The sequence below is a fragment of the Cucurbita pepo genome, chromosome 8 (assembly GCF_057944985.1).
Source record: "Cucurbita pepo subsp. pepo isolate OVF chromosome 8, ASM5794498v1, whole genome shotgun sequence".
NCBI lineage: Eukaryota > Viridiplantae > Streptophyta > Magnoliopsida > Cucurbitales > Cucurbitaceae > Cucurbita > Cucurbita pepo.
Genome location: NC_141805.1, coordinates 12,858,255 through 12,886,146, shown reverse-complemented (window position 1 = coordinate 12,886,146; position 27,892 = coordinate 12,858,255). Strand labels below are relative to the sequence as shown.

The 27,892-nt window shown below is 36.2% G+C and overlaps 1 protein-coding gene across 1 annotated transcript; it reads right to left on the bottom strand.

Annotated features, from left to right (window-relative positions):
* Positions 1 to 325: 325 nt before the first annotated feature.
* LOC111800264 (sec34-like family protein) lies at positions 326 to 27,892 on the bottom strand. Its single transcript, XM_087126074.1, has 25 exons — positions 27,705 to 27,892; positions 27,407 to 27,490; positions 27,131 to 27,238; positions 26,345 to 26,389; positions 26,186 to 26,260; positions 22,462 to 22,557; positions 17,907 to 17,984; positions 17,076 to 17,161; positions 16,931 to 16,997; positions 16,356 to 16,418; positions 16,066 to 16,167; positions 15,775 to 15,879; positions 15,597 to 15,689; positions 14,927 to 15,015; positions 9,570 to 9,789; positions 7,735 to 7,821; positions 5,868 to 5,984; positions 5,736 to 5,768; positions 5,454 to 5,540; positions 5,297 to 5,359; positions 4,154 to 4,270; positions 3,113 to 3,205; positions 2,336 to 2,455; positions 1,859 to 1,959; positions 326 to 780 (listed from the first exon to the last, which is right to left on the bottom strand). The coding sequence occupies exons 1-25, from the start codon at positions 27,786 to 27,788 to the stop codon at positions 648 to 650; spliced, it is 2,346 nt and encodes a 781-aa protein (XP_086982200.1). The 5' UTR covers positions 27,789 to 27,892; the 3' UTR covers positions 326 to 647.

Below are 27,892 nucleotides of genomic sequence, written 5' to 3'. Positions count from 1 at the left end.
ATTTGAAGGAAACCTGCTTTTGAACTAAATTCAACTTGTTTTTTCTTTAGCTAATATTGATTGGATGATGAAAACCTCTTTACAATAGCTGGTGAAAAATAATATCCTTACAACGGTAATTTAGTACTAATCACAGCTTATTATATTGAAAATTTTCAAGACTATGGTGAAGCTCCTCTACCCAAATTAAACCCATGAACACAGGTCTTAGCTTGAGCAAGAGAGAGTGAACTCCAAAATTCTGGTAACATTCTTCCTTTTCATACATATCCTTAGCCAATTATAGATAGAATTGAGTATAAAAAATTTAAGGTTATCTCCACAATGATCAAACTGTGCCGTGGGTGGCATATTATCAATGATCGTAGAACAAGTTTTTAAACTAAGTTATTCATGTAAAGTTTGACTTCCCAAGCAATGTTTCTAAAAAAGGAGGCACCAACTACAACTGTAAGTGCCTATGGCCTAGATACATTAATCAAATATAAGAACATAAAGGCTACGCCATATTATATCATTCCAGAAACCTGTTTCCCCCACAAATAAACAACACCTTGACACAAAGAATAGACATTTGCCAACTCCGCCAATGGATGCCACTGTTGGTGATGAATTTCTACAGAGAGAATCAAACTTGGCCCAGCAGTCTACAGGAGATTATCAAGTTGAGTTTGCAAAACATGTATGGGAGTCATATTGATTGCTTCTTGTATCTCTTCAGAAGAGTACTCTGCCTTGAGCAAATTTTGTACTTGTAGATGAGCTTCCACTATGTTTACCCTGCGAGAATCCGGAGTGAAGTCTTAGCTGATTGCGTAGTAAGAGCATGCAAATCAAACACATTATTGTTTTTACACCTAAAATTACCTTGATAGGAGTTAAAACTAATTCAAGAACAGGGATGAGATATTGTTGATATAAAAGACATGGTGTTGAATTGCCTATAATACTTAGCCAACCCAAGAAATGATCTCAATTCAGTTACCTAGAATAGCACAAACCAGCCCCCATCTTAGGCTTTGTGCACATCCATGCGCATTAACATGCTTGTTAGACCCGACACAAAGGGACGTGAATCAACCAAGTATGAGTTGATATCTCATACATCGATGGAGTCCACCCCATACCCTTGGTAGTAAACGACAGATTGTTATAAAATAAAGACTGTGCCTTCCAGCTGTTAAGCTTAGAGCTCCCTACAACCTTTGCAATTCTTGTAAAGATATATGCAACAAATATTGAAGTATGATTGATCATCCTCTCATGTTCTTCAAGCTTTGAGCTAAGGAACTTGTACTTGATCTTAAGGCAATCCACCAATTTAACCCAAACCTTAGGATTGATTCTCAAAGGATTTGAGTGTTCTAGGATTTGTAAGCTTAAGGTCCTGGATTCTAAGTGTTCTGATTTCAATATCCTATGACCTCATATGATTACTCCACCCCAGAACGAACTGTAACTATTACATAGCCCTTCCCAGAATGTGGAAGTTTGTGGTAGAGAAGAAAAATCATCTAAGATTGGGCTGACCGAATATTCTAAAGGTCCCTGATTTAGCTGATGTAGTAGGATTAGTGTTTATTAGATATTGCTCTGGTTAATTCCATTTAATATCTTTTTATATTTTCTAATACATAGTTTTTCAATTCTTTATGAATAGAGAGTTGCCGTCTTGTATTCAGATTCTCAATAGACTTCTTGGAGAGAACTCTCCTTAGTCACTTAGGTGACATTCATATTTAGTTTCAAGCTCAGACAAGCATCCAAACCTAAATATGTGCTATTTCTAATAAAGTCTGTCTGCTCCATGGTCAGAGTACAACTTAATTACAAAATTTCAAAAATTTTATCAACTTACTTTATAGGATTGAAAAGAATCATTCTTGTGGTAGGGTTCTGTAGATAAAGTTTCATTTTCTCCATAACCATAGGCAGCTGTTGCTGAATAGCAGCATTAACCTGTTTCATAAGGAAAGAAATACGATCAGATAAGCTAAAATATTTCAAGTCAGTCTAATTCTTCATATCTACATGGCACTACCAATTTAACGTCAAAGCAAAATGGCCCTGGGACAGAAAAAATAGAAAGAAACAGGTCATGTCATCTTTAATCACGTGATCAGTCCTACGAAATTAGAGAGATTTGCATTCTAGCGGCACCTCAAAGACTGCACATAGTAATTTCAGAGACATATACACATTTTAATCTAGACAAGATCAATTCTAAAATACTGAAATATGTAGAAAAGGGAGACACCAATTCTATGGCATTTTTTAAAAGAATCCACCTTTCATACTACTGATTTTTCCTCATTCATTTAGTTATATAACATACCTTTTGAACTAATTCGACCACCTTTTCTGGAGTGGCAAAAGCTTGATCCCTTAGTGGTTTCTCCAAGATTGATTCTAACTTTTGGTTCTGATGGCCTGACGCCACTTTGACAGCAGTCACCTACAAAGAATAAACTAACAACATTAAGGGTCATATATTTGATAACATACCATACATAACTTAAACTTAAAGAAGAAAACAAACTCCTTTCAGGAAGTCCTTGAATACAGCGACTATTTTACAAGTCTAATCTAAGCTTCGCAAGCCCTCACTAAATGAGGTTTTACCAACCCTCGCACCAAACACTGTTTTACAGGCCTAAAGGCTCTCATATACAAGTAGCATATCGCTGTTTTATAGGCCAAACCAAAACCAAGTAGGTTTTCTCAAAATTGGTATATCGGGTTTCTAACCTCCGAAGGATTGGTTAAAATCTATCCCCCACCTACCAGAGGAAGATTCAAACAATTGGGCATAATATTTTTCTTAGGGTTTAGACGAAGGATTGATGGGCTTGAGAATGAATACCAGAAAAATTGTTACAATAAAGAAAAAGAAAGGAGAGAACCTCTGGATGGGTAGAGTCAGTTACCCTCCCTTTATTTAAAGACGAGGGGAAAAAAAAACCCATCTATAATAGCACAAATTAATATCAATAGAAGTGGTCAATTATCTTGAAGCTCAAGAAGCATCCCTTATTAGTATCCATAACCGAGCCCAGAGGTCCAACCTAAACCAGCAGCTAGGTCAGTTTCAGCATTAGGAAAGATGACAAACCTTGGTCACGAATGAGAGCATGGGATCCACAACCAGCTTGGTAACAGACATAATAAACTCTTCACAAGTCGCTTTCAAGTTCTTCTCCAGATCCTGCAAAGTAGATAAATAGCAAAAGTTCATTGCAAGAGAAATAAATGTGGCAAGCAATGAGTGATTAATGTAAGTAAAAAATACACTTCTGGAATCCAAGCGTATGAAATTCATACTCAATCCAAGCGTTTAGAGTTGTATGGGTAGATTTTGTTTTGGCTAGCGCCAGTAATACAGTGACTGAGAAAGTCATAACTATCTTTTCTATTCTTGCACCCTGATCTTGTATCTAGACCTTCTAAGTTTTTCTATGATAAATGGGGAGAGAGAGAGAGAGAGAGGAGGAAGAGAAAGAGAAGAATAAGAGGACAAAAAAAAAAAAAGAAGAAGAAGAAGAAGAAGAAGGAAGGAGAGAGAGAGAGAGAGAGAAAGAGAGAGAGAAAGAGGGGAACGAAGATGGAGTGGCGGGTGCCGCCAGAGACAGTGATGAGCAGTAGCAGCCATGGATAGGAAGGAGAAAGACGAGAGGAGGGAGAAAGAAGAAAAAAAAACAGATTTTAAAAAATTAAAAAATATATATTTTAATTAAGAAAAAACATCGTCATTTCAACTCCATTAGCCACCATAATAAAAAACTAACGCAATCTTCAGCAGTTAAAATGTTGAGTTTAAAATCTCAAGACCTAAATGCTATCAAACTCAAACATCAAGGGCCGAAAGCGTATTTTTCCTTTAGTATTGTCAAAACTTAATGTTAAGCATATAGAAGGTATGGAGGCATAGAAAAAGAATTGGTTATATCTACCCTGCCCATTTTAGTTACAAAAACATTCATTACAGAAGCCAGCCCTAATCCTCCCTCAATTTCTTTTTTCTCTCAACACAAAGGAGATGGGACCAACTACACGGTTGCTAGTTAGAAAGGATACCGCTAACAAATTAAATGTTAATTACAAATAATCATTGTGTTATGTTCCACGTGAGATTTGTTGCAAAGAAACAAATTACCTTCTTAGCATCAATTTGACTCTCCAAAACTCGGGGGGATAGTGTCCTTGCCAATGAAGTTGATTTTGTCCAGTCAAAAATGGAGGCTTGACCTCTAAGAATCCTTCGAAGATGCTCCTGAAGAAGTCAGATGGTCAATTAATGTTGTATCCACATTTGACAATTTAAATCAGCAACATAGTTATATCTCAAAAGAAAATTAACAAACCAATTCTTGCTAAACAGTGAATTCATATGGCAAACAATAGAATAGCTAACTGCAGAAGCCAACTATTAGATTTTCTACAAGAAGCCAACTATTAGATTTTCTACAAGAAGCCACTTCCCACTTTCTGGTGCTTCACACATCATTTCATGCAAATTCGCAAACACTCATAAGCCTAAAACTATACATTACAATTATAAAATCATTGCCAGTTGCGGAAAGATTAAGCAAGCTTAAGGTTATCAAGAATGTGTACTTCAATTGGATTAGCAAGGCTTGAAACTTGAACTCCTTAGGGATGATCCAAGAAAAATAAAAATTGGCAGAAACCTTGTCCAAAATCTTCCTTAGCCGAAATGCAAAAATAATGAGACTAATCTTTGACGTTTGCCTTATGCACCATTCTCTCATTAGCATAAATCCTTGAATCTTTTTAAGATTGAGATCTAAATAAAAGCTTGATTAGAAAGAATACAACCTTGAACTTTTTTATCCTTTTCATTAATCAATGAAAACTTTGTCCCCGTTTCAATAAAGAAAACAAAAGAAAAATGAGAACTAAGTACGAACTTCATTGAAAAAAAACAGGAGAAGATGATAAGAAGTCTTCAGGTCATCTTTGGGATGATATTTGTGTGCTTAACGCTCAACTGATGTTCCTATTGTAACAGGACTTTTACCTCTCTTACGCAATGACATTTCTCCGGTGTCTAATAAAAGAGTATTACTACTAATGCAAGAGAACGATTTTGTAGGTTGTGTATGGGCTTCTGCTGATATAATGAGATTAAGTCGCATCCAAAAAAGATATATTCTCAATTAGTGAAAAAGAAATAAGCATCCAGAGTGTTTTCAGAAATCGATGATGAAGAAATAAGTTTTCATTAAGGAAAATCGACATCAAAGGTAGAGGAAAAGTAGAACTCAAAGTTACCAACCAGGACATGAGAGAAATCAAGTTCCTTGTGGGTTGCAGAAAACTCTACATCAAAACTCGCTATCTGAAAGGAAAAATAAAAGAAGTGAAGATTAAGTAATATCTGTTTCAACTAGGAAAGTCATCAAGAAGAAGAAAAGGGTGGGACTAGGGGATACCTGCTCCCGTAGAATGAGGAAGTGCTTTATCAAGAAAAGTTGCCCATCCATAGGAGACGATCTTTTAGCAATAAGTTTACTAGCGTTCTGGAGTAGTAAAAGGAAGCACATCATGAAAAAAAGCATAAAGTTTGCTAGAGAACTTTAGGGAGACACTGAAGAGTAGAAACCATGGACAACAGCAGTCAATTCAGACCATACAAACAAGGATCAAATATTTTGTATAATAAGATCTGAATATCTAATATGACCGTTGAAAAAAATTAATTAGCACTGTCTTACTTGGATAGATGTAGAACAAACTTCCACAGCTTCCTGGAAAATATCACAACAAACAGTATAAATCAAACCCGCCAGATAAGCAATTACAATTATGAGAATACCATAAGATGTTAAGATCGACAAATCAAGTACCTGGGCTAAACCAGTGAATACAACTGGTTCTAGGCAACGATACAACTTTGAAAGGTATGATAAAGTTTTCTCCAGTGGAGGATACCAAGCGTTAGGTGCACCTTGATTCATGCCAACCTACAATAGGGTCATGCCAGCTTTTTTATTTTTTTATTTTTATTTTTTTGGGGGGGTGGATAGGTTGAAATGCATACATAAAAATGAAACTGAAGTTTTGATTGTTAAGTAAAAATGAAAGAGCAATCAAACCCATTTAAGGAGTCTAAATATTTCCTCCTTATACCATTGCTAAGTTTAAAAAGAAATTAGGAAAATAATAATTACAGATCAAAGAAGATAACAAACCCAAACACTATGATGATGGCCCGACATGAGCTATACTAACCAAGTCATTACTTATCTCCCAAAGGTTGGAGGTTCGCATCCTCCACCCTTGTTGAACTCAAAAATAACACAAAAGATCATAATTTATTACTTTTATTAATAAGAAACTGCACTAATCATTAGGAGTTGAAAAGTACAAAGAACAAAGGAATTACATGAAGGCCCTCCACCAATCAGTGACTAAAGTAATGAACAAATGTATATATATAATATAAGATACCAACTTTCATTGGAAAAATGAAAGAATACATGGTATAAAAAAAACAAGTTTCCAAAAGGAAGTCTCATCAAAGGAAGGGACTCTAATCCAAACAAGTGAGAACTGGTGAATATTCATAAAACAACTTCATCACCGCCCCCAAAGAGACACATGAAGCCAAGAGAGGAACCAAACATCACAAGCGGCCATCTGAAGACCCTTAAATATTCTGTTATTTCTCACCCCATACACAATCGAAAGAATAGATGGAGAAGGAACTCTTCAATCATCTCCAAATAATCTTTCTGTCTAGAAAACTAAAAACCAAACATCTCACGAAGAAACTCAAAGCAAACTAGACAAAGTCACAGCTCCAAAGGATAAGATCCAACTCTTCTTCTGCCCTCTCAAAAAGGATACAACAAAACAACCCAATCAGAGAATTTCTAGAAAGCCTATCAAGGGAATTAACTCGCATGTGGATAACTTGTCAACTAAAGAATTTGATCTTAGAAATTTTCACCTTCACGAATAGAAAAAATAGATCCACTAAGGGAGAAGGTTCATCAACCAAGGAAAGAAAGGGCAACATGAAAAGCCATCAATAGGACTCGGACTCCAACAACGAATAGCCCTCCTTCCAGACCTGAGCTCAAACCCTCCAATCAAAGATAAGAGAGTAAAAACATCCGTTGTTTCCCTATCGGACAAAGGACGCCGAAATCAAATAAAAAGGAGAGCTCCCACAAGGAATCAAAACATTAGCCACCGAAGGACTACACATGCAAGACAAATGATAAAGCCGACGGAATGTAAAGCGAAGGGGTCTACAATTTAGGTAGGAACAGCAATCCGAGGTCTAATATTTACGTGTTGCTAAAACCTACATTGAAGCCCTCTATCAGCTCATCTACCACTACATTTTCAATTAGCCTATGCTAACAATCAGCTACTAGGATAAAAAGACAAGGAAGAGAAAAAGAGGTCTCCTTGTCTGAAACAGTGGCTGGCTTTGATTCTGCCACTTGTTTTTCCATTCATAAGGACTGAGTAGGACACACAAAAGATAATGGAATATAATATATAGTTCTGCTTAATCTGCATCATCGTATTACATTTTTTATATAATGTAATATGATGAAGCATAATAGAGTTAATGAAATCTTGAATGCATAACAGTATTAATCCAGAAGAGAGTAGAGGTAATTTGTTAGCAGCATAAACACCAACAAGCAATCAACACAAGTATACAAGACGGTTCAAATATAGGGTAAGAAGATTTACAGAAGTATTTTCTGACAATTCCCCTGCAGTTTTCTCAAGCTTTTCTGGATACTCCAAGTCTTCATTGGAAGGAAAATAATTTGCAATCTACAATCGAAAGTAACGAAAAATTAATTTCCATTTTCTAACTTAAAAAATAGAGGTAGCTCTTTAGTGTATATAATTCTTATTTTAAAAAAAGGAGAATAAAGTACAAAATTAAAGTGAAGTACCCACAATCACAACAGTTAAAAGTGTATAAAAAAAACATTTAAAAGAAAATCCTTAGAATTATATTATAACATGTTAAACTAAGGGTGTATTATTTGAATTAGTGGTGGAACCGTACCAGCGTTGTGCTCCAGTTTTATTCAATCTTAAAATTAAGTTTACAAAACAAGGGAAGCAAGGGCCTTTATATAGAGGCTACGCGTGTGCTAATCAGCTTTGATTACACTGGTTAATTCTGATTAACCAGCAGTAACTAATTGTAACATAAGTACATAAACAAGATTTAAGTATTAAATACTCGGGGAAAAATACAAATAGAGCCCTAAATGAACTAACAATCCACTACATCAATTAGAACCCCCTAGTTTGAAATTTTGATTCCTAACTAATACCAATATATTGTCGCTTGGGTGATAAAGTGAGCTTAACCAGCATCATTAATTGATATCGCAACAAATAACATGTCCTTCATTAATAACTTAACTATTTACAAAATTTATTATATAGAAAGATGCTCTCTCTCCTCCCCTCACCCTCACCCTCCCCAACCCACAACTTCTCCAATCATGTTATGAACAATTGTTTCCTCGCATTCCTCTTTGGTTAACAATGGCAGAGAACAAGCTCGTAGTCAATATTAAAAACAAGGGTTTTGCATGCAGATCTAAAAGACAAAGCAAAGGCACCCTTCAATAGAAAACTACTTTGCTCGCCTTCTTTTTTTATTACAGTTGATCTATTCTGCTTCTATAAGCTTTATCAGGTCTTAATAGAAGGGACTTTCTCATCCACTGCCACTAGGCTGTGCCTTGCATTTTGTGTTGATATAAATTTCCCATTATTTCAAATCAAAAAAATAAATTATTAAACTACATTAAAAAAAACTTCATATTCCTTTCAACCATGTTACAAAAATAGATTTTTTTTTTTTTTTTCCAAATGACTCTAAAATGGGATACGGCACTAAGAGGAACCACCAAACATTTCCTGTTGTTGGCAGTGAAGGGGTCAAGACAAGATGGCTGGGAGGAGGATGCATCGAGGAATCATAGGTGGCCTGAATAACAAATCGCAAAGTTTTATGTTCAAATTCATAAGAAATCTATTGATCCCAAAATAAAAATTTGGTCCAAGCATCAAAAAGCTATATACCGGTAATATTGGAAAATGGAGATAGTGTTTAAAATTTTGGAACTTAAGTAATTTCACTGTCAGTCAATTAGCTTTAGTTACATTACTAATAATGAAGAAAGGATCTATTTGAAGAAATCTAGTTTCTGTAGAGACTAAAACAATACATTTTGAAAATTGTGCTTGTTTCCTTGCCCTCCTTCTACCATGTTTTTAATCTTTCTTGAGGAAACATTTGAATTCTTAGCTAAATTTAAAAAACGAAACAAATTTTCAAAAACTACTTTTTTTTAGTTTTCAATACTTAGCTTGGTTGTTGAAAACATAAGTAAAAAAGTAGATAACAAAACAAAGAAATCCACAAGGAAAGTATGTCTATAAGCTTAATTTTCAAAAACTAAAAACAAAATCAAATAGCTATCAAAATGAGCCTCATATAACTATTAGAGTAAAACATACCAAAGGATAAATGAAATTACTAGTATTAAAATTACCTCATCACGAATGTGTGTTCGAGCTCGAAATGTTAATCGTTCATGAACATCAGCTAGAATCCTTTGAAGTGTAGGACGTAATCCAACTAACGATTCTCCTGATTGAGTGAGTTGTTCTCCTAAAACTTCAACTTTAAGAATATCTACTAGTTCACACAAAAAGTCCAAACTTGTTTCATGAACAAGTCTAGGACGCAATGTATCGTACAGGTATGTAGACCTGCACAAAAAGTTATAGAGACCTAATATGTTGATTTTTTCTTCAAAAGGAGACAATGACATTGATAAAGGAAAAGTACAAAACAATAGCGAAATAGAGGAATCAAAATAACGCAGAAGCAAACAAAAGAACAGAAAGCCAACATGTTTAAGCAACAGAGGGAAATGGAAAGACAGATATAGATTGCCCAAAAAGCTAGAAAGAGAGGAATTGATAATAAGAAATCAAGAATAAAGATTATAGCTTATTTAGCTTCTGATTTGTAAACAAATTTCCAAGAGCATGAAAAACAACCAAATCAAATATCATTGAAAAACTTCTTATTATTTTTTTTTAACCAGAAATTAAAATTTTCATTGAATAAATAAAAAGAGACTAATGATCAAAAGATACAAATTCCACAAGGGAGTGAAACAAGAACAATAAAGTTAACAATGAAAAATAAAGCATCAAAATTTAAACAAATCTAGTAATGAAAATTCAATAAAAGGCTTTGAAAGAGTTATGCCTTCCATCATTTCTAGTTGTCAGATGCTTTCATAGAAGGAGTGTAGAGCAAGGAAGAAGAAGAGACAATTTCATTGATGAGTAAAAATTACAAGAGGGATGTATAATCCATGATGTTTACAAAAGACCTTCCCAATTTGTAATGAGGGAGGTATAACTGGAGGAAGTAAAAATATTAGACAGTTTACACCAAGATATAGCTTGGTAAACAACATTGTCGAAAAGTTTTGTGTAGGTCTGTGTCGTTTCTGCAAATATTCTCTGATTTCTTTCTTTCCACAGATTCCAAAAGAAAGTCATAATGAGGTTTTTCCATAATAGGGCTTTTGCGTTCTTGAAAGGGTGGTACGTTAAGGCCATATCCAAAAAATCATTTACCTCCCTAGGAAATGTGAGATGCCATCCGAATATATTAAGAATTGTTGTCCAAAAATTTTGAGTGTATGTGCGTTGCATAAACAAGTGACTTTGTGATTCGTTTTCTTTCTTGCGTAGTGGACACCAGTTTAGAGAGAGAATGATGTAAGGCATTCTTTTTTGAAGATTTTCACTTGTGTTAATGGCTTTATGCGCTATTTCCCAAAGGAAGAACTTCACCTTTTTAGGTTGATATCCTTTCCATATTGTCTTTGCTAGCGTGGGATTTAGTGCTTCTACTTTTTCCCTCATGTCCATCATCAAGGATTTTGTAGAAAAGACCCCGTCAGCGCTGGGGAGCCAAGTTAGTGAGTCTTCACTGGGGAGCCAAGTTAGTGAGTCTTCATTGTTTGACACTACCACAGGGGCAAGGTCAAGGCTTAATTCGGCCCACGTCGTTGCTTCATTATCCTTTAGATTCCTACCAAGCTTCAGATCCCAAAATTTGTTGACAACATTCCACGTTTCTTTAATCGTGGCATTTTTGCTATGAGAGAGCCTGTACAAAAGTGGATACTTCAAAGCTAGCGTGGTGTTTCCAATCCATGGGTTGGTCCAAAATGATGTGCTTCCCCCATTCCCCACCTTATGGCGAGTTCGGTTGGTGATGAGATTTTGATGTTTCTTTATGTACTTCCAAGGCCCTTTTGTAGAAGATGGAGGGAGGTGATCTTTGCTTGATGTAAGAGTATATATTTAGCCTTTATAAGATTTTGCCATAAGGCCTTTTCTTCATGATGATATCTCCATATCCATTTGGCGAGGAGAGCTGTGTTCTTCCTTATCGAGAGAAGACCGAGGTCTCCCTTTTATGTTGGGAGGTTTATAATATTCCAACGAACAAGGTGTGCGCCATCTTTCCACAAGTAATTTCTGAAAAGTCTTTCTATATCCGCGGCCACTTTTTGTGGCATTTCAAATAGAGACATGTAGTAAGTAGGGAAGTTGGATAATGTGGTTTGTATTAGGGTAAGTCTTCCGCCTTTTGAAGTATAACGTGATGACCATGTTGACAACCTTCTTTCTATTTTCTCAATAATAATCTTCCAAAAGGAAAAGGATTTGTGATTTCCTTTTAGAGGTAGTCCTAGGTACATATTCGGTCATTCTCCCTTTTTACAACCATATATGCTAGCAAATTCTACAATAATCTTTGTGCTAATATTGATGCTCATAATCTTTGTTTTTTGGAGATTGATATTTTGTCCAGAGAATCCTTCGAAGGTTTTTACTGTCTCAATCATGTTTTTTATGGAAGAGGCATTCACCAAATCAGAAAAGAAGATTGTATCATCTGCGAACGAAAGGTGGTTTATGCTCAAGCCTTCATTACCAATCTGAAAACCTTTTATCTGCCCTTCGTATTCTGCTTTTGTCCTACTGAGACAGTCCATTACCATGATGAAGAGAAAAGGGGATAGAGGATCTCCTTGTCTCAGGCCCCGTGTGGCATAAATTTTCCCTCTCGGTCTTCCATTGATGATGATGGAGAAATTTATGGATGAGATGCATCCTTTAATCCACCTTCGCCATTTTGGGCCAAAGCCTTTGGCCACAAGAATGTTTTCGAGGAAAGTCCAATCAACCTTGTCGAAGGCCTTTTCCATGTCAAGTTTAATGACTACACCTTTTTGTTTCTTTCTTTCCCATTCATCAATGAGTTCGTTGGCCATGAGGGATGCATCAAGAATTTGTCGCCCCTCAACAAAAGTTGTTTGTTGCCCAGTTATTGTGAAGGGGGAACCTTTTTAAGGCGTTCTAATAATACCCTTGCTATGAGTTTATATAGACCGGTCGTGAGGCTTATGGGACGAAAGTCTGCAACAGTGCGAGCATCCAGTTTCTTTGAGATCAAACGTATGTATGTTTCATTCAGGTTGCCATTAACAACTCCGTTTCGAAAAAATCATGGAATACTCTCATGATATCAGCTCTCATAAAGTTCCAGCATTTCTGAAAGAATTTTGAGGTAAAACCATCCGGTCCTAGAGTTTTGTTGGAGCCCAGGTGTTGAATCGCCTTCCCCACCTCTTCTTCAGTGAAAACGACCTTGAAGGAGGCAGCTTGTTGTTGATCAATAGAACTCCAGTTAAGATCATGAGGAAATTCGCAAAGGGCAATGTCCTTTGTGTATAAAGACGTGTAAAAGGACACAAATTCTGATACAATTTCTTCTTCGTTTACTAAACTTATGCCTTGTGTGGATAGAATTTTCATGATGGTACTCTTTTGTTTCTTTGTAGCCATGGTACGAGGGAAAAATTTGGAGTTCATGTCACCTTCCTCTAACCATCGTTTTTTGCATTTTTGTCTCCAAGATTGCTCTTCATTTACTGCCAACGAAATAAGTTCTGCTTTCATGAGCTTTTTCTGTGTGTGTTGAACTAGTGTGATGGAGCCAGTTTCCACAATCTGATCAAGGAGGGCAATTTCGGTTAGCAATTTGGTCCCTTTTGTCGAAAGACAACCAAAAACCTCCTTATTCCATTTCTTTAGGACTCCTTTTAGTCTTTTAAGTTTGTTGATGAAATCGTGCCCTGGCCATCCATGGAGGGGCGTATTCTTCCACCAGTATTCTACCATTAGCAAAAATTCATAATGGTTCAGCCACATATTCTCAAATCGGAAGGGTGAGGGACCCCATTTACAGCAACCCATGGATAGTAGAATGGGATAATGATCAAATGTAGGTCTATTCAGTCTTTGAACCCTAGCGTTACTGAATTTTCCAAGGAGGCCTTCTGTGGCAAGAAATCTATCGATGAGTGTCAAGGTGGGTGGAGATCTGTTGTTTGACCGCATATGACCATGTATAGAGTCCATTACTGAGGGGACTTGATCTTCAAAAAGCTTTTGATACTATTGATTGGGACTTTCTTAAGGTGTGTTCAGGTTAAAGAATTTTAATGGCAAATGGATCCACGGATTATAAGATGAATAAGATATCCAAAATTTTCCATCTTTTTGAATGGAAGAACTAGAGGGGCAAGTGTGGCTTCATGCGGTACTGGGAAGGGGATCCTCTCTCTCCCTTTTTATCTTTACTTGTCTCGGAAGTTCTCAATGCTTTGATTGATAATATGCAGCAAATGGGTTATTTGATGGTTTTACAATGGGAAAAAGGAGAATTCATGTTTCCACACTTCAATTTGCAGATGATACCTTGCTGTCTTTGTAGATATGATGACGATATGTTGAAGGTTCCGATTCAGACTATAGTATGATGATGATGATGATATGTTGAATGTTTTCAGTTAACCTTGCTTGAAGTTTGTTCAGGTTTGAAGGTTAGCTTGGAAAAATCAGCCATTTGTGGAATCAATGTGGGTGATTCAAAGCTGCTGGAAGTGTCTAAAAAAATCATTTGTGGAATCGATGTGAGGTGGAAGTATTACTTTTTCTTTATCTAGGTGGCCATCCAAATTCAGTCACATTTTGGCAACCAGTGAAAGACAAAATTATGGAGAAGCATTGATAAATGGAATCATTCAATCTTCCGAAAGGGGGCAGGTTAATGCTTAGTTCGTCGGTTGTGACTAGCATTCCGTTATATTATTTTTTCTTTTCATCATGCCTTCGCAATTGATTTTTTGTGACTAGCATTCCATTGTATCCATGAGCATTAGACTTTTCATTTATTCAATGAAAAGTTTCATTCCTTATCCAAGAAAAAATTGTATATATTAATGATATAAATTCTTTTTTTATAACAAAAACAATTTTCATTGACATATAAAAAGATACCAAATGTTCATGAAACAACCACCAAAAAAAGAAAAGCAAGAACCAACTACCCCTAAGTTGTCTGCTTATTTTTTTGCCTCTAATACATTGACCATCTCTTATAAATAAAATATAAATAACAATCCTAGGAAGTTACAAGCGACACCTCTTTCGGTCCTTCCAACAATATACTTTCCAAATTCAAAGGTATCACATATCCCTTGTCATATTTTGTTTTCAATGAATCCCTTCTTTCCTATTGCATAAAAAATATTTCGTTGTAATTGTTTTGTCTAGAATATCCATACCCATCTTAAATCTTTTGAAGTGAACTTTCGGCTATTTGAATGTTTTCCTTCATGATTAAAACAAATTGTTTTAGAATTCAACATGTGAAAATGAAAATTTAAACCTCTGACCATTTGGTCAAAGATATATATTTTACCCAATTGAGCTATTAATGATAAGGATTATTAGATAGTTTACTTACAACGGATCTATTAAAGGAGCCAAGCTCGAAACATTATCCGAAGAAGATGGGAAGAAATGATCAAAGAGCTGGTGCTCAAGCTGACACACCTACAATCGATAATAATAAGAAAACACTTGAATCAGTAACTTATCCATAGAAGTTAATCAATCAACATTTCAAAAATAGAAGGGAAGACAATGATTGAAGTTAAAAGAATAAATGAGAAAGTATAGAGCGTCAAGACCCGTAAGAAAAGTAGCATGAGTTTTCACTCAATACAAACTTCAACATACATTCAACCATATTGAAGGTTCTAATGGGATCCAACGCACTACTACAATCAACTAAATTGAAAGTTTTAATGGGGTCTGATGAATGAGTTCTGGTATGATTGTACCCTACTCACCATATCGAAGGTTATGTTGGTAAATTGGAAATGGACTTTTATGTACATATTCTATCCACATCTGAATGGTAAAAGACAAGACAAGGCAACGTCTAGTGATTACTAATATGAACCTCCTTTGGACCTCATTGAAATAAAGTGGAATAATACAAAATGAAAAAAAGCAAGGGGCATACAAAAAGGAGCCAAATAGCTAATAGACATAAAATTAAGAACCTATCACCTAGGACCTTTCTTCAACTTTTATCTACTTAATACCATTTAAATACAAGGAAATATTACCTGCATCAGATATGCACATCCAGATCTAGTCAATGAAGGGAGAGCCTCCTTCTTAGCAAACTCAGATATCCGTTGATGCACTATATTTTTTATCTACAAAAGATTCAATACGAGAAGTAAGGCATTGACACATCACCATCTATCCGAAGACTACAATGTAACTAAAATGTGAGCTCACCAGGGAGAACCGTTGCTCACAGTACAGTCTATGGCATTCTGCAAGGATCTCAATATAATCTTTCCTTGTTGATCTGCTTTCAATTTCTTCCAGCACCGGTTTGAGCTACACAACTACAATATTTAGTCGTGTATACTACAAAATGTTATCCAGCTATAATGCTTGTAAGGGTTTTTAAAATTTGTAGTCCTGACAGTACTCTCTTCCTTATACAGCAGCTGACAACTTGTTTTAGACTTAAAAGAATAGAGTGACAAGATATTTCATAGCAAATGTAAACTAAATCATTACCTCAGCTGCTGCTGCCTCAAATCGCACATAGATAAAAGATGCTTCTACACCCTCGGAAACAGCATTATTACTGCCACTGCTACTACGCATGGCTGCCTGAACCTGGTAGAGGAAACAGCTACTACAATTAAGAGATCTAACAATGAATTGACAAGATATTTAGTCTCTTGTTTAAAAAACAGAGAGAAAGATCTAACAATGATTAGATTCTAGGATTGTGTCTGATCATGCAGGTATCAATCATATATGCACTTGTAGATAATCAGTGAAAAAGAGTTAGTTTTCTTCACCTGAGAAGAAGCACTTTTGAGAACAGAAACAACATGAAACCGGATCATACCAAGTGCCCGAGACTGTATACAGATAAAATATAGAGTTAAGTATATGTACATGGCTATCATAACAGCAAAAGATGGACAAATGTGACTTGCTTACAAGTAAACTGATATAAAATGTGTTAATCAAGCGGCGAGCATAAACTATTCGCTTGGGAGCTGAATTTGCATGGGTTAAAAGATGATGCATGAGCGAAACATGTTCACCTCTTTTTACCTCCCATTGTTCTTTAATGCATCCTATAAAAAATATTCTTTGCTTTTGTTATTTATGAACTTGCATAAACAAAGTTAAGTATTGGTTACAAATCTAAATCCTTCACTTTCGTCTCTAATCTCTGTCCTTGAATGCATCCTATAAACAATATTCTTGGCCTTTGTTATTTATGAACTTGCATAAGAAAAGTCAGGTATTGGTTACAAATCTAAATCCTTCACTTTCATCTCTAATCTCTGTTATAATCCGTAGTGAACTGCAGGAAGAAGGGAAACGAAAGAATATCAGAGCAATAGGGGCTACATTAAAAGACCTGGAGTTGTCGAAATTTGAGCAAATAAACATTGGATTCAGCATATTGGGGATTACTTTCAGCAAATCTGAAGAAAACAAAAGAAAAGTTAAAAATATGATACTATCAACGTAAGTAAAGCAAAAGACCTCATTTAAGAACTTACAATATGCAGTCATCAAGTCTTTTCAGCATTGGAAGAAAATTTTCATTTCCAACACTCATATTTGGGGAATAAAAGATGGCAGTAATCTGCAAACAATTTGCAAAATTTAAGAACGAATTAAACTCAAATGCATTATATACTAAAAGGATGGAAGAATTTTAAAACGTTGCCAGTAATTACTTAAAATGAAAGCTAGGGAGATTTGTAACACAAGCTATCAATTACAAACACATGATCAAATACTGGCTCTAAGGTGTGAGTTTATCAATCAAATAGGAAAATTAGAAGGCTTCACTCCCATCTGCATTGAGTATAAGAGTGGAGGATCAAGAAAAATGTGGAAACTGCTCGGATAAGCCATTCACCCTTACCTTTTTTTTTTTATCACTATTCCAATGTCATTAAACCAATCAATGAAGATTTTATAAGGATGGGAAGAAAAAGAAGGATATTCAAAGTAAATAGATGAAGATTTTATATGGATGGACAGAAAATTAAAAAAAAAAAAATCTTCAGGGTAAATAGAATGTTTTTTAACCTTATCATTTTTTGTAAATTTGAAGTGGCAGTTTTTGTAATGGTTCTCCTTTCCTTATCCATGTCAATTTGGGTAAAAATCCTTTAACCTCCCTTATGTAACCTTTTATCCTCTCTCATGAAAAGTTCAGCCCTTTTAATCCCCAAAAAAACAGAAAAAGAAAAGAACAAAGAGACGGGAAAATGATCTGTAACATCTAAAATGCAGGGGAAAGAATTTCCTGTGCAGTTTGAGAATCTGAACAAGAATACAACATTCATATTGAAATTCTTATGTCAAAAGTCAAACCTTACATTCTCCAACTCATCAAAGTAGTTGAGCTTATTGCGAAGTGCTTCAGCAAATTCAATCAGTCTCTGCTTCTCCATGACCTATAATCAAGAAAATTTAACAAAAAAGAAAAATTCATACTAAGTTTCAGATGCCAAAGTTGTAGATTATTCAAACGCATAATAGTATTACGTATAAAAACATAATATCCCTCACCACTTGGCACCAAACAAGAAAAATTAGTTGGCAAGAGCACTCTAAATCTCTCTTCTACATCTTCTTGCTTTAACGTTTTTTTATGATAGGAAACAATAATCATAACATTCATAACATGCATAGTGCAAAAGAAGCAGTGCGGATTTCTCTCTAGTCAACAGGTTACAAAAATAAAAGGAGGGGAAAAAAGCCTCCAATAGACTTAAATCATGATAGATATTTAAAAATACAAATACAAACAATTTTTTTAACAAGAAATGAAACTTTTTATTGATGAAATGAAAAGAGAATAATGCTCAAAAGATACAAACACCACGAGGGAATGAAATCGAAAACCGAAAACAAAAGCAATAAGTAAAGAGAATTATATCGAAAAGAAAAAGGGAAACATAAAACTTGTAAAGAGAAATCAACAACAGACTTAGAAAGAGAACACTATGAAAAATCTTTGGACAAGCTGGAGCAAAGAGATCTATCCAAGAAGAAGCTTGATATGGAAGAACCTGACTTTTTTCGAACCATAACTCTGAAAAGCTAAATATCTTGTAAAATGAAAGCAGCAAAAGATTTGGATAGAGAATCCCAACAAGAAAGTTTTCAGACTTGCACAGTCATTGAGCTCAAGCAAAGGAAAATGATTGATGTCAGATTCTGAAGATCCTCCCCAACAAATAAAGATGCATTATTTACTGTTTCCAGAACACTCCATGGAATTGAAGAATTCAACCAATAACCAGACAAAAATTCTCATCAAGTTGACAAAGAGATTTTGAAATCCAACAAACATTTGTCTGCCAAAGATAAGTCTACGACTGAAATCCCGCAACCATTTGTCAGTCAAAGTTAAATCTTCAACTGAAGAGGCATCAAAGTTAAATCTTAAATTGATCCTTTAAATGGAAGAGGCATGCAAGAGAAAATCATTACAAGATTCTTCAACCATCACCAACTCTGCATGCAAAGTGTCACAGTCAAATTGTCCAAGGTGTGTTGTGTGTTGTCTATGGCCGCATGTCGAATGTCCTATTCATGCTTGTCCAGGACGTGTTATCCATGGCCGCATGCCCATTCGAAACCCCTTTTACATGATTTCATCTTAGGCCTTTACTATTTCATGCTGTGTCCATATAGGGGTGTATAACCGTTCACCAAAATCATGTTTATACTCGTCAGGGTTAAAATGCTCCAAAATGTACTATAGGAGATAATGACTAGTTGACACTTCTTCCTGCCCGGGTTATATGCTATAAAAGTAGTTGTTGCCTACTCGCTTTAACTTATAACATTGTTTTTTTTCAAATTGTTTTCAACGTCTGTCCTCGCTCATGTTTTCTAAAATATTTCTCTCAAACATGACCTGAGGCTCGAGCATATGCCGACGTTGCGCAAAATTCAAATTTCTCACGACTGACTTGTTCTCTAGATTAGAACAAGTGCCGCACAATCGTTGTCCCGTTGCCACAAGAGTGCGATTATGACCGGTGGTATTAGAGACGAGTCGACTCTTTGGAAGTATTACACAAACATGTCCGCTGCAAGAAAATTGGGCAAGTCCCAGGCTAACCGATTGGCTGAAATCGAAGAGCAGTTACTCTACATGAGTGAAGTTCCTGATGGAATGGAGCTTTTTGAGTATTGCATGAATGAAATAGCCGCTAAAGCCGACAAGATCGACAAGATGGCAGGTCGCCTTGAAGCAATGTCTTTCCGCAAACTAATGATTAGGGTCGAGGCCCTAGAAAACAAGGTCATAACTCCTGGTAGCTTCGAGTGTAGGGATTGCTCAACGGGCTCTGTTGCCCGAATGGAAGAACGCGTCGAGGGCTTAAACAAGGCCCAACCAGCAATCGTTCAGATGGTCTCAAAAACATCTTAGGATTTAAGAGCAGCCCTTGGGGTGGTGAGGGCTAAAGTGGCAAATTTAAGCGCCAGATTAAACCTTATCATGTGAGCGGTGGGGAACCAAACCTCAATCGGGGGTATAGTAAACAAGATAAAGATCCCAAAGCCCAAGCCCTTCTGTGAGGTTTGAGATGTCAAGGTTCTAGAGAACTTTAACTCCGACCTTGACAGTACTTTCGAGCCACAAATATTGTGGTAGAAGAAGCGAAGGTCACGTTGGCAACAATGCATCTAGCCGACGATGCAAAGTTGTGGTAGATGTCCAAGTACATGGACATTCAAGATGGTTGATGTATTGTGGACACTTGGGATAGCTTGAAACAAGAACTCCACTCTCAGTTCTTCCCAGAGATTGCAAAAATAATCGCAAGAAGAAAGTTAAAAGTGTTGAGGCATACTGGCAGTATCCGAGACTACGTTAAGCAGTTTTCTAGGCTTATGTTAGATATTCGTGATATGTCCGAGAAAGACAAGGTTTTCGATTTTGTTGAGGGGCTGAAGTCGTGGGCGAAAATCAAGTTCTACGAACAAAGAGTTCAAGACCTTTCCACGACCTATGCTACCGTCGAACGCCTATTTGATCTCAATATCAATCAACCCCAAGAGACAAGGTGAACCAAGCATAGACCTATGCTACCGTTGAACACCTGTTTGATCTCAATATCAATCAACCCCAAGAGACAAGGTGAACCAGGCATCCGCAAGTGGTGGAAATAAGAATTTATGACCCAACTCCCCCAAGGGTGGGGGAAGTGACAGACTCGAAGGAAAATAAGAGGAATACGAGTCCTCCAAATAGAGAGGTAGGATTCCATGGCGGAGACCTCACAGCCAAAATAGTTATAGTCAAAGTCAAGGCCCTCGTTTTGCTTCATATGAAAGGGGGGCCATCAAAAATCTGAATGCCCACAGAAGGTGACATTATACGCCTTCCAAGCAAATCTTGGAGTCAATTCAAAAGCCGAGTATGAGATGGTAAACAGAAATACCGTTAATTGAGAATGTTGAACACCCCCGCGTGGGGGCACTAAAATACTTGTCCACTCTCCAAAAGAGAGTGAAAGAGGTAAAGGAGCCAGTGGAACGCGGTCTTCTATATGTCAAGGCCCAGGTTAATCATAGAGTCACAAAGAATACCGTTGTCAACTATGGAGCCACCACAACTTCATGACAGAGACCGAAGCAAAACACTTGAACATCCTTTAACATCGAAACACAGGGAAGATGAAGGTCATCAATTCAGCAGCTTTAACTGTCTTAGAGTTGCAAAGAGAAATCCACTCAAGCTGGGGACTTAGACTGGACAAACCAATCACTGTTGGATTGTTTCCGAAGAATAGTATCTGGTATTTGATAGTACAATTACAAGGCTCCAAGAAAGGAGGTTGCTCAAGGATGAGGAAGTTCTACCGCAATCTTTGGCGGGAATTTTTTCATCTTTAAAAGCTGGTTCTCTTAAACCCCCAAGAAAATCGTCCTTGGAACATTTTGGTTCTTTCGCAGTGAAGTCCTTAACAAGGAAACTTACAGATTCTTCTCCTTCACAATGACTAATTTTGGGCTTTATGGAAGACAAAAAAAATCCAAAGAGAATTAACATTCTCTTAGGGATTTTATTAATTGGAAGTTTAAATACGTCTGAAGTCTTGCAAAGGAAGCTTCCTTATTCTGCTTTGAGACCGAAGCAAAGGAAGCTTCCTTATTCTGCTTTGAGCCTTCGGTCTGCCCTCTTGGCTATGAACGTGGGGATGATTTACATCACATCTTTTTTTGCTGCACTTATTCGTTGAAGTGTATGCACAAGCTTCTCTCCATTTTTAGAGTTTCTTGGATCTTCTCCTATCATTCAAGGGACAATCTTCATCAACTTCTTCGTGGGATCTTTCGGCTTCAAAGCCTTTTTTATTATGGTCCAATGGGATCAAAGATCTTCTCATGGAACTATGGATGGAAAGAAATTTGAGGATTTTTTAGGATAAGTATTTTTCGTGGAGGACTGGTGAATTTGATTCAGCTCATTTGAACGTCTCTACTTGGTGTCCTCTCGCTAAGTCTTTTCTAGATTTCTCTGACTGATATTAATCTTAATTGGGATGCTTTAATCTTTCCTTATGAATATTTATTACTTTTCCAGTTTCTTTGTCACTCCAATGTAGAGTATGTTTCTTTAAGCATTAGTACCTTTTTATTAGACTCTCTCAAATTGACCAAGTGCCAATAGATTGTAGTCACTAACTTGTTATCTAATAGTAAATAAATGAGAATAATGGTTATTCTCCAATTGAACTTATCAAGCTAAAGGAAAAGACATAGGTTGTCATCTAGAGGCTAATGGCCTTCTAATTTATAAAATCTTTGTCAACCCTTTGTTCTAGGCTATAGAAACATGATTCTAGAATATAGTGGCAAATACGTCTCGGTAATTGAACCATCATAAAATAATAGAGATCAAATTCACACCAGTCTGTCACATGCATCATGAAGCGTTCTAGTCTTTGTTGCTACAGCCTGATGTTGCAATTGTAGTTCGTTAAATAAGTCCAGCGTCTCATCTACCTGAATGAGAAAGAAAACATAAAAAAATTGGATAATTCCATTATTTCATCAAACCCATTCATTATCACGCAAAAAACAAAAACAAATCTTCAAATAATAAAAAAATAAATTAGATCATAATTATCAAGTTTTGTACATTTTTCTTTCATTATTCTTGCATAAATTAAAAAGATATTAACATTGTAACAATTCAAATATAATTTGACTCGTTTCATCCTCAGCATTCAGCATTATCCTAGTAAAAAGTGAAAGGATTGGGATAGTTATGCATTGGCCCAACTTGGCCACACCAAGCATCCAACAAAAATAGTCTAATGCTAACTATCATTTTTGCTCTCTACCACCTTTATCAAGAGTAGGTTCATTATCAAATCACTGTGCCACTTAGCCAACAAGGCCTTGTTTCTTTCAATGGGATCTGCAAAGCCTAACTCTCCTTAATCTTGCAGCAAGGAAGTAATCTTGCAATAGACCAAGTGGGAGCCACCATCCATACAAGGAACCTAAAGATGTTTCTTTCTCCAAGCACCTGCCCTATGTGCTTCGGTTGTGAGAAAACTTCCAACCATTCATTCATCCATTGTAAAGCATCACAGTAATTGAACTTCATTTGTCAAAGGTTTGATCTAGCTTGGTGCCCTTCTGACTAAGAAGCACAGATACGAATACATATACAAGACAGATACGACACAATAAAAACACTATGACACATCATTTTCTAAAAATTTAGGGCACAAGCATGGCAAGAACATGTTTTTTTATACATGGAAGGTTTTCTGACAATCAACTATCTCTCTCTTGGCTCAAATGTTCAATTTATCAAAGGTATTACCAGCCCTCTCACTCCTAAGAATAATATCTGTTTTTTGCTTCAATTGTCAATGTATGTAGCGAGGCTTCAAATTTTTCATTTCTGGATCCAGAACATGTTGAGCAATTTTCAGAGGATCTTTTTGTGGAAGCCCTTAATAACTTATATTCTAGCGAAGATGTACGGCATTGTTTTCAAGAATCAAAAGTGGTAGATCTTGCTTTCTCTCCTTCCAAAACTTGATCTAAATTCTCTTTTATTGCTGGAATTTGCGGTCTACCATTGCAAAAAATTTCATCTCAAACTCCAGCAGTTTAAACTTTTGTGTGTCATCCTCTTTTAATTAGCAATAAAATTTATTTTACGAAATACTCGTGGTCTAGGGGACAAATCTAAACGTGTAGCATTAAAGAAATTCATACATAATAAATGCCCCGATCTGGTTTTAATTCAAGAATCAAAAAGCACTTCTTGACGGTGGAATCATTATTGGTGGCTTGGAAAACATACACATGGCTCTTTTGGCTAAATGGGGATAGAAATATATGTACAAACCAGAATCTTTTCGGCGTAAAGTGATACAAAAAACCATGGGAATAGTTTTCACCAATGCCATACTTTTGAGAAATTTCGTACAAGTCTTATAAGCCCAAGGACTAAACGGCCACGGCCTAAAAGTCCAGGGGACCGCAAACATATTAATGACGAGGAACACATTTTTGCTACTCTACTAATACTTGTACTTGTTATGCTATTTTGCCGAAGTTTGGCTGAGGAAGAATTATGGAGCATAAAACAAAACAAATATGTTGATTCGGGTTGGGTATACTATATTTAATTTATAACAGAACCCTTGCCCTTAAACCATTCACGAAAAAGAAAAAAATAAAAAGATAAGGCAACTCCATTTCGACAAAAGACCCACACCCAAGTTCCATAGCTTTGAGTCCGCTCCCCCACTCATGATTTTCCTACCCCCAAAGGGAAAAGTCCTTCCCTTTTTGGCCGGGATTAATATTTATAAAATTTGGAGAAAAGTCGAGTTTTACTACTTTCAAGCTAGGTAATGGCAGGAGAATTTCACTTTTGCTAGACACATGGATCAGTGACTCTGCTAAAATCTCGTTTCCCTCACCTATTCGAAATTTCTTCTTTTTCCAATGGTTCAGTTTTTATCCATTGGGATGAGATACTCACATGTGGAATGTCATATCCATAGGCTGCTCAAGGATGATGAGGTTTTAGATTTTCAACAACTTTTTGGAAGTCTAGCTAGAAAAAAGGAAGTTGCAATGACAGATTCTAGAAGATGGTCTCTTGATCCTCAGGGCAGGTTTTTTGTGAAATCTCCTTTCTAAGCATTTGGTTGCATCATCACCTATGCTTAAGGAAGTTCATTCAGCTTTATGGAAAACTAGAAGTCATAAACGTATCAATGTTCTCATTTGGGTCAAGCATAATGGGTTTACTGAGGTTCTTCAAAGAAAGCTTCTTTTGCACTATATATCCCCATCAATTTTCCCTCTCTATATGTCAAACTTGGATACTATCCATATCTTTTCTTTTATGCCCCTTCTCAAGTCAATGCTGGTGGAAACTATCATCAGTTTTTAATGTTTTGTGGGTATTCTTCAATTCCTTTAAGGAGAACATTCTCCATTTGTTGGTCGGCCCTCCTTTGGCACTAATGGTCTAATGCGGGGAAAGTTCTCTTCTCTGAAATAGAGGATTTTCCACAAGTTTCTTACTTGGGTTGATCGTTTTGGTTCGGCTCACCTTAATGCCTCTTCATGGTGATCTCTTTCCAAACACTTTGCAAATTATTCCATTCATGATTATGTCTTAATTGGAATACTTTTATATTTCCTTTATAGTATCTTATGTATTATTTTCTGTTTTACTTTTCCCATTTAGGCACTTGTATTTTTTAACATTAATCTTTTCCATTTTTTCAATGAGAATTTTTGTTTCCTTTTTTAAAGAAAATAACATTTTTATACATGAAGGAAATTCAAAGTCTCAAGGCGCAGCCCTTCCATTAAACCCCTTATGTACCCGTTTTGTGTCACAATCGAACTTCTTTGGGACTCACGAAACAATTATGGGACACATACTCTCACTCTTAAGTAAGTTAGCCAACTCAAACTTGGATCGTCGATGGTACAAACGTCCTATCTCGTAGCCTCTATCACCATTCTTGGAAATGGTTTTAGAAAACAAGTTAAGAAAGCTTTGAAAAACGTTATGGAAAGCGTTTTAAGAAAGTAAATGTTATATGCCAGCAAGCAATAAGGGAAAACAACATTGATGGAATATTACCCATGTAGGAAGATTTGACAATTAGTCATGTCCTTCTATAGTACATTTTGAGGTAAATTGTCTTTGGTCGGTGTAAACATCAAAAGTGGCAAGGAGTCATACGCCAACAAAATTACAAGAATAATAAATAATTATGCAAGAATGAAAGGCATACAATCAAAGCAAGGTAAAAGGGTATGGAATGAGCATGTGGCTACAAGCAAACATGCTTTGGCCAATGCGCCACTAGGGAGAATTAATTTTTTTAAATTTGTAAGTAAAACGGTGTGTTTAGTCATTTAGGTTCGTTATCATATCTCGCTTTGGGTCTCCATGTTGTAGTCTTATTTTGCTCGACTGGAGCAACTTCTTAGGCTAATTGGGCTTCTGGTTTTTTTTTTTTTTTTTTTTTCCTTTTTTGTATTCCCAGAGTTTTTTTTCATATTTTCTCGAAGAAAATTAGGCTATATCTAAATAAAAAATTCTTTCATATTGATCAGAAAAAAACTAACATATTACCTGGCGAAGTATATCATCACATGTTCGTATGCGATCTGTTAAAGAGTTCAAGTAGTGGTGGTATTTCTCCTCTGTCTACAAAAATGAATAGAATGATCAACAAGAACGTTGTCATGAGCATGCAAGATAAATTAGAGAAACTATCTAATCTGTACTAACCTCAGACTTCATGGCTGATTCAAGATCAGAAAACCATTTGTAGAACTACATGAGATTCATTAGGAAGAGTAAAAATTTTAGTGGTATGGCTTCAACAAAACCGAACAATCATAAAGTGAAAATAAATCATCCCAAGGAAGATAACACAAGGCAAGACATCAGCAAATTGTTATAATCCAGCATTGTACATCATTTGAAAATTATCGAACAGTAAGTATACCTCTATCTTTCTTTTTCTTTTTTTTTTCTTTTTTGTCTTTTGGTTTTTGATAAGAAACAGGGAGTTCGTTAATTAATGAAATGTGTGAACTGTATTTTTGGAAACTACACTTTTTAAATTGGATAAATCTTCGTTGGAATACATTTCCTATTGTGTGTTTGTGGTGTGGGGGGGGGGGGGGTTTCTCTACCCAGCCCCTACGTTGTCCCCTTTTCTTCTTCTTCTTCTTCTTCTTTTTTTTTTTTTTTTTTTTTTTTTTTTTTTTTTTTTTTTTTTTAGTATATGTTCTTAAAAATGTAACGAAATGTGAGAAAGCTTCCAATAATTCCAAAAATAAATTCAATTGGACGAAATCAAAGGGGATGTCTCTAACATTAATGCAAGAAGTTCAGACAATTCTGTACAGGAAGGAGACAGGGCAATGCCCATGTACCAAATGTTAGTCCTCAAGAGCTAGCATCTAGAATATTATGATTGTTACCATCAGAAATAATGTAAGAAAACAAAAAAAAAAAAAACAACAAACAATGCAGAAGAGATTGGATGCAGCGTACAGAATACAATACCTGATTGGTATTGACCAAAACGGCTTCAATAGCATCAGAATCTTCGTTGCTAGTATCCTTAACCGAAATAGACAAGGCATTTTCTTTACCACCTATACGGTCTTGTGCCTACAATAATATTTAACACGAAGGCCTAGTTATTGAATTAAAAAGAATATATATTAACATTTTCCTGTCTAAACACAACGTATAAACTGGTAGTCCCCACCACTTGATTACGAGATGAAGAAATAGAGAACGCGAAGTAGAAACAAATTGAAAATAAAGAGCACTCACCAGATCAGCGGGAAGTGGTCGCTCAGCAACAGCATGACAGAGCGTCGCAATCGCCGCTTGCTGTTGCTCCGTTAGAGGAGCATTCTGGGCACAAATCGGATAAACAGATGATGAAAAGACAGAAATACAAACAAAACGCAAAGGAAGAGAGAAAGAAGAAGTCGAGCAAACAGATCTCATCGCATTAAACCACATTGAGAAGCGGGATTTGGACAAGAGCGAGATCGAAGAGTGAGAAGCAAATTTCAGGATTCAAGATGGAACGAAATGAGGAGTAAATTGGAAATGATGAGCGTACCTGTTCCCATCTAGAAGCAAAATTGTAGCCCTTGGAAATTGCACCGGACTTGGGTAACCCAAGAGGGGAGGCCTTGGCAGCCATGGAGGTCGACTTGTTTGTGGAGCCTCCACTCAGAAAAGTCTCAGACTGCGTTCTCCGACGACGAACACCTCTCTCAACTCTTTTCTGTTACTTGCAATTACGTT

Excerpts from the sequence above, each read along its gene's own strand:
- LOC111800264 (XM_087126074.1), bottom strand. The coding sequence starts at position 27,788 with ATGGCTGCCAAGGCCTCCCCTCTTGGGTTACCCAAGTCCGGTGCAATT. Across the intron at positions 5,541-5,735 it reads TTTGTTCTACATCTATCCAA|AACGCTAGTAAACTTATTGC; the intron begins GTAAGACAGTGC and ends TTACTACTCCAG. Across the intron at positions 1,960-2,335 it reads TGGTCGAATTAGTTCAAAAG|GTTAATGCTGCTATTCAGCA; the intron begins GTATGTTATATA and ends CTTATGAAACAG.